General features: G+C 34.8%; 1 protein-coding gene across 1 annotated transcript; it reads right to left on the bottom strand.

Moving 5' to 3' along the window:
- Nucleotides 1–2,489: 2,489 nt before the first annotated feature.
- Nucleotides 2,490–3,964, bottom strand: LOC109242351 (protein ASC1-like). The gene is made up of 5 exons (XM_019409213.1): nucleotides 3,768–3,964; nucleotides 3,505–3,677; nucleotides 3,160–3,392; nucleotides 2,911–3,066; nucleotides 2,490–2,804 (listed from the first exon to the last, which is right to left on the bottom strand). The coding sequence occupies exons 2-5, from the start codon at nucleotides 3,643–3,645 to the stop codon at nucleotides 2,600–2,602; spliced, it is 735 nt and encodes a 244-aa protein (XP_019264758.1). The 5' UTR covers nucleotides 3,646–3,677; nucleotides 3,768–3,964; the 3' UTR covers nucleotides 2,490–2,599.
- Nucleotides 3,965–5,772: the final 1,808 nt, after the last annotated feature.

Raw genomic sequence — 5,772 nt, 5'->3', positions numbered from 1 at the left:
CTACGTCCGTTCGAGGACGAACGGTTGTTTTAGAGGTGGAGAATGTGATGACCCAAAGGGTCATCTTTTGTTTTAGAATCCGATTCCGTATTTCGAGGCCTAGAAAACCTCATTTTATCTCTCCTCAATTTGTGTGTGCAGTCCGGGCGTGTTTCCGGAAAGCCTTTATGTGAAAATTTGAGAAAAATATTAAGTTTTGCCTTTAAAAGTAATTTTAGTTGACTTCGGTCACCATTTTGAGTAAACGGACCCGGACCCATGATTTGACGGTCCCGGACCCATGATTTGACAGTCCCGGAGGGTCCGTAGAAAAATATGGGACTTGGGCGTATGCCCGGAATCGAATTCCGAGGTCCCTAGCCCGAGAAATGAGTTTTTGAAGAAAATTGTTAAACTGGAAATATAATGGTTTTTAGAAATTGAATAATGTTTGAAGTTGTTGGTATCGTGCCCGTATTTTGGTTCCAGAGCCCAGTACAGTTTCATTATGATATTTTTACCCTATCTGTGAAATTTGGTGAGAAACGGGACTGATTTGACGTGATTCGGACCATTGGTTGAGAAAATAGAACTTTTGAACTTTCTTGAAAATTTTATGCAATTTGATGCTAAATCTGTAGTTCTAGGTGTTATTTTGGCGGTTTAATCGCACGAGCAAGTCCGTATGATGTTTTTAGACTTGTGTGCATGTTTGGTTTGGAGCCCCAGGGCTCGGGTGAGTTTCGGATAGGCTACGGAGTGATTTGGAACTTAGAAAATTAGCCGGTATCCTTCAGCTGTGTTGCAGGCCTTAGACCTCGCAAATGCGAGGTCAGGGTTCGCATTTGCGGTCACTATAGAGGTCGCATTTGCGAGGCCTTCATCGCATTTGTGAAAGAAGGCTAGGCCAGCAGTTATCGCAATTGCGAGAATTTCTTCGCATTTGCAAAGTGAACTGGGAAAGGGTAGGGATCGCAAATGCGATCATTTCATCGCATTTGCGGAGGAGCATGTTCGCATTTGCGAACTATCCTTCGCATTTGCGAAGGCAGCAGAAATGCGAGGGGTTCACATTTGCGATACCTTTCTCGCATTTGCGAGCTTCGCAAATGCGAAATGCGAAGCTCAGGTCGCAAATACGACATCTGCAGCTGATCAAAACATAACATAGACGGGATTTTCTCTCATTCTTCACATTTTTCAAATCCTAGAACCTTAGAGGCGATTCTCCCAAGACCAAATCTTCCCCAAAACTTTGGTAAGTGATCCTAACCCACTTTCTTTCACTTTCCCATCACATTTTCATGAATTTCCAACCAAAAATCTAAGATTTCTATGCTAGAAATTGGGGGTTTGGGTAGAATTAGGAATTTTTATAAATTGGGGATTTAGACCTCGATTTGGGGTCGGATTCCAAAACCAATTGTATATCCGGGCTCGGGGATGAATGGGTAATTGGGTTTTGGTCCGAATTTCGAGTTTTGACCAAGCGGGCCCGGGGTCGGTTTTTGACTTTTTGGGGAATTGTTGGAAAACTTGTAATTATGCATTGGAAATGATTTATTTAGCGATAATTGATAGTATTAAGTTAATTATGATTAGATACGAGCGGATTGGAAGTGGAAACTAAGGGAAAAGCGGTAAATGAGGCTTGAGTTCGGCTGTGGAATCGAGGTAAGTGTTGTGGCTAACCTTAGCTTGAGGGATTAGGTATTGTTGCCTTATTTGCTACGTGTTTAGTTGTTGAGTACGACGTATAGGTGAGGTGACGAATATCTATACGTTGTTGTCGGGTCATAGCATGTGAGTGGGTCTTATACTTGTGATTGTTGTGTTTCTTTATACGTATTGCTCATGCTTAAACCGGTTATTCTCCATGTTAAACAAGTCTTGTTATGTTTTCCTGATATTGGATATTGGTTGAGTATTGACTCAAGTTGAGATTTATATTGTGAAGTTAAATGTTAAAACTAATAGGATTATAAGACTAATATCTAGAATTCTGGTTATATCCTTTTATTATGCTTAATATTATAAGGTTACTTTTGTAAACCGACATTGTATTCATGTTTTTATAATAATATAGATAGATATATAATATAGAATGTATTACATAAATTGGAGGATTTATAATATCAAGGGCATAATAGACTTTTCAGGTGAAAGTTTTATAAAATCTTGTCAAAGTGATTATCGTGATAACTAGAGCATAATAAAATGATTTTTGTTTAACAAAATAAAGAAAAGTGACTTTTAGGTAATGAACACAAAGTTGAATGACTTTTACGTAATAAGAAAAAGAAAAATGACTTTTGCGTAATGAACCAAAAGCTGAATGACCATCCATGAAATTTACTCCAAAATAAGTGTCCATTTATATAATCAAGAAAAAATTCAATTTGTTTTTCCAAAATTACCCTTATGTATGTATCCCTAAAAAGTTATTTACTCCTCACATTTGAGAAAAGAAGTAAGTGCTACTATAACTATGGTGCAACATTTAATGAAGGGTAGTTTAGTCACGTTAACTATTTTCGTCTAGAATTTAGTATTTTCTTAAGCAAATTGATCACTTATTATGGACCGAAAGGAGTACTATCAGCATAGTGGTAATGGTTGATTAAATGTAGTGAACTAACCATGTGCTTCGGAGTACCCAGAAAGGAAAGCAGATTATACGAAGTGATGCAAAAGACACTGCGAAAATAATGAAGAAAACATCAGCAATCCTTTGGAAGCCACTGTATCTTGACATCTTAGCAATCTCCATAAATACATCACTTCCGTCATGAATTGCTAGAACCACTGATCCAACACGGGTTAACCTGCAAAAATAGAATGCTCAAAAACTCACACTAACATATTTCTGCTAAATAATAGTAATACTCGAAAAAATGTGAATTTTTGGATCAAGGTTAGCCATATTTGTACCCGAATATGTAAGACAGCACAATGAGTGATACTGTTGTTATGTGATGAACCATTTGGGCAGCAAAATCTTTGCGTCTTGTTTCCCAGTAGAGCAATGCAAATATGGAGTATAAGTAGAATCCTCCAGCATACATGTACAAACCTTGCAGCTTTAATCTGCCATAATTAAATTAACCAGGTTATAAAATAAACACTCTGTTCCTGATTCAGATATGATTATAAAATTTCAGAAGATGTTGAGAATCTCACTTAATTTTTAGATCAGGCCAAACCAGATCCCCAGGTCCTGACCAAAAATATCGAGTATTGGTGAACCAAGGCTCATTACAAGTAACAGCAAGTGCGAATATCTCAGCAGATAGAAAATATACTAATTTCCATGCTGACTCTTTGAATTTGTTGATCCTCCTCCTCCTCCTTCTACCGCCATTGATATTTACCAACTTTTGCTGATTTCCAAAAATCATGCGCGTAGCCAATGCCTAGCATCACGATAAATAAAAAAAAAAAAATATTGCCGAGACCAAATGATCAATCTCAGATTTTCAAGAGAGAAAAAAACATTAGAGAAAACAAACGCAGATTTTTGTTTACCTCGAAAACAAATCTGTCGAGTATGAATCGAACGATGGGGAAGAATAGAGCGAAAAAGATGAGAAAAATCAAATCTTTGTACTCAGGGTAAGACTCTTTCTCCCAATCAACTGAAGCAGCAGCTTGATACAAATTCTTCATCTCGGGCTTCTTTTCGAATCAATGGAAACTAACTGTAACAGACACTAATTAGTTTACCTTATATATTATATCATGTTTGACCAAAAAAGGTAATGAACTTTGTGTTTGTTAGAATGAATTACCAAAAGTGCTAGAGTAGTTAATTAGGAGTAGTAGCAAAGTCATATTATCATTGTGATATGTTCTGGAAGTTTCGCTGAGGAATTTTAGTTGAAAAATCAAAATCTGGCGGGTCGACTCTTTGATTAAAAGAGTACTAACTTTTAGTCCCAATTGGGTGGAAAGGACAAGAACCCCGACATCATCGATAAGATAAGAATCAAAAGCTGACAAACATTTCTTTCCATTTGAAATACAGAAAAATACTAGTGATTCATAATATGTTTACACCAAATTAAGTAATTTAATATAAGTCATAAATTAATAATTAAATAATAAAAATTTAAATGCAAGAAATGCAAATAAGTATTTCTTTTTTAACTTAAAGTCAATACATATTAGAAGTTCCGTGGTAGGCTTCGTGGTAATAAAGCCTTAAATCTTAAGCGTGGCTGCGCGGCAATGACTGATCTAGAGCATTATACATGGAAAACATAGTAACTTTTGTGTAGCTCTTGTATTTAAATTAAAAAATTAAGAAATATTTATCAATATCTAACTGCAAACACAATTATTATTACATATTAGTTTGAGATTACGATAGTAACTCATAAATTTAAATTTTGAATTCGTCTTTGCTGCGCACTAGTTGATGGAACAATTTCACCATCATTCTTTTCTACATGATTTTATGTCTAATTAACATTGACTTGACTAAAATACATCTTTTCAATAGATGAAAGTTGAGGTTTGATTAACGTATATTCCTCGTGTTTCCCTGTTAGTGATTTAAAGAAGTTTCTACTAATTAATAAGAGAACTTCATTCTAGAGATGTCAAAGTTAATCTAAATTTGTACGATCTGTCCAAATACCTTAAGTGTGACGGATTGGATGAGTCATGAGTGACATAAGCATATTAAATGAATTGAGTCGAATTTAAGCTGTCAAAGTATTAAGATAAAATAAGCTACTAAAAGAGATCAATTCAGCAAGTTGATCCCCAATCCAATATTGAAGGGCGTAGCTAAAAAGTATTACCCTATCTATCTATTATTAAAAAGAAAGAAGTCAATCATGAGAATTTGCCAAGTGTTGCATTAAGAAAATGCCATGTGGTTATTTTAGGATAAATTAGTTAAGTTAGGTAAATATAGTATTTGAATTTGAATTTAAAAAAAAAATATATATATATACAAACTGTGCAAACTAAAACTGCTTTATTCATAACTCGATAGAGGCTACTTCGGAAACAGTTTTCATTTCTCAACATAAGTCATCTTTTTTGGAACTCCCACAAACCCACTTCTCATCTGACAATAACCACCATCAACACACTTCATCTTTCTTCCAAAGTCTCTCAAAGGCCATATTAAATCCAGCTTTTCGGATCCTTTTCCATGGAAAATAAATAAAAAAATCACTTTTCACATCAAGCGGATATCACAAACAGAATCAGAAACAATGCAAAAAATTTTTGTTACCAAAGGTATGTTCTTTGATTACACTAGCATCTCTGAAATACCTTTTATGTATTTTTTTTAGTTGCAAGCTATAAGTAATAAGACCATTAGAGTAAAATTCTAATAACCGTTAATTTACTTTGTATATAAATGGGTAGAAAGATAACTTTGGCGATGATGATGGTATATAAAATTCAGGTATAAGTTATGAAGTCTTTATAGTGAAACAATCTACTGTAAAAGAATAAAAAAAGTATCGTATGAATTTAGCTTCTAAAAGGACTTGATCAAATGAAGTTGCTTGGAGAAGTTCAACAGTAATCGAGTTCTAAGCATTACGTTCCAATTCAAAAGTTGAAAAGCATAGAAGGGTAGATTATTTCCAGTCGATAGTCATCAAGTACTGAGACTAATTTTTAAAATGATTGATTTATTCTTGATCTTATAGCCAACATCATGAATTTCTTTGGTCTCGTGCACTAGAGGCACTACCAATTTTTGCTGATCATTAACAAAGTCTTGATCATCTCTCTCTCTCTCTCTCTCTCTATATATATATATATATA

Source organism: Nicotiana attenuata, unplaced genomic scaffold, assembly GCF_001879085.1.
Source record: "Nicotiana attenuata strain UT unplaced genomic scaffold, NIATTr2, whole genome shotgun sequence".
Taxonomy (NCBI): domain Eukaryota; kingdom Viridiplantae; phylum Streptophyta; class Magnoliopsida; order Solanales; family Solanaceae; genus Nicotiana; species Nicotiana attenuata.
Note: the sequence above shows the minus strand (reverse complement) of the source record. Positions and strands in the feature narration are given on the sequence as shown.

Bases quoted from the DNA above. Each gene is read 5' to 3' on its own strand.
- LOC109242351 (XM_019409213.1), bottom strand. From the start codon at position 3,645: ATGAAGAATTTGTATCAAGCTGCTGCTTCAGTTGATTGGGAGAAAGAG. The intron at 3,393-3,504 runs GTAAACAAAAAT...TCGTGATGCTAG, and splicing joins TCGACAGATTTGTTTTCGAG to GCATTGGCTACGCGCATGAT. The intron at 3,067-3,159 runs GTGAGATTCTCA...TAATTATGGCAG, and splicing joins TGGCCTGATCTAAAAATTAA to ATTAAAGCTGCAAGGTTTGT.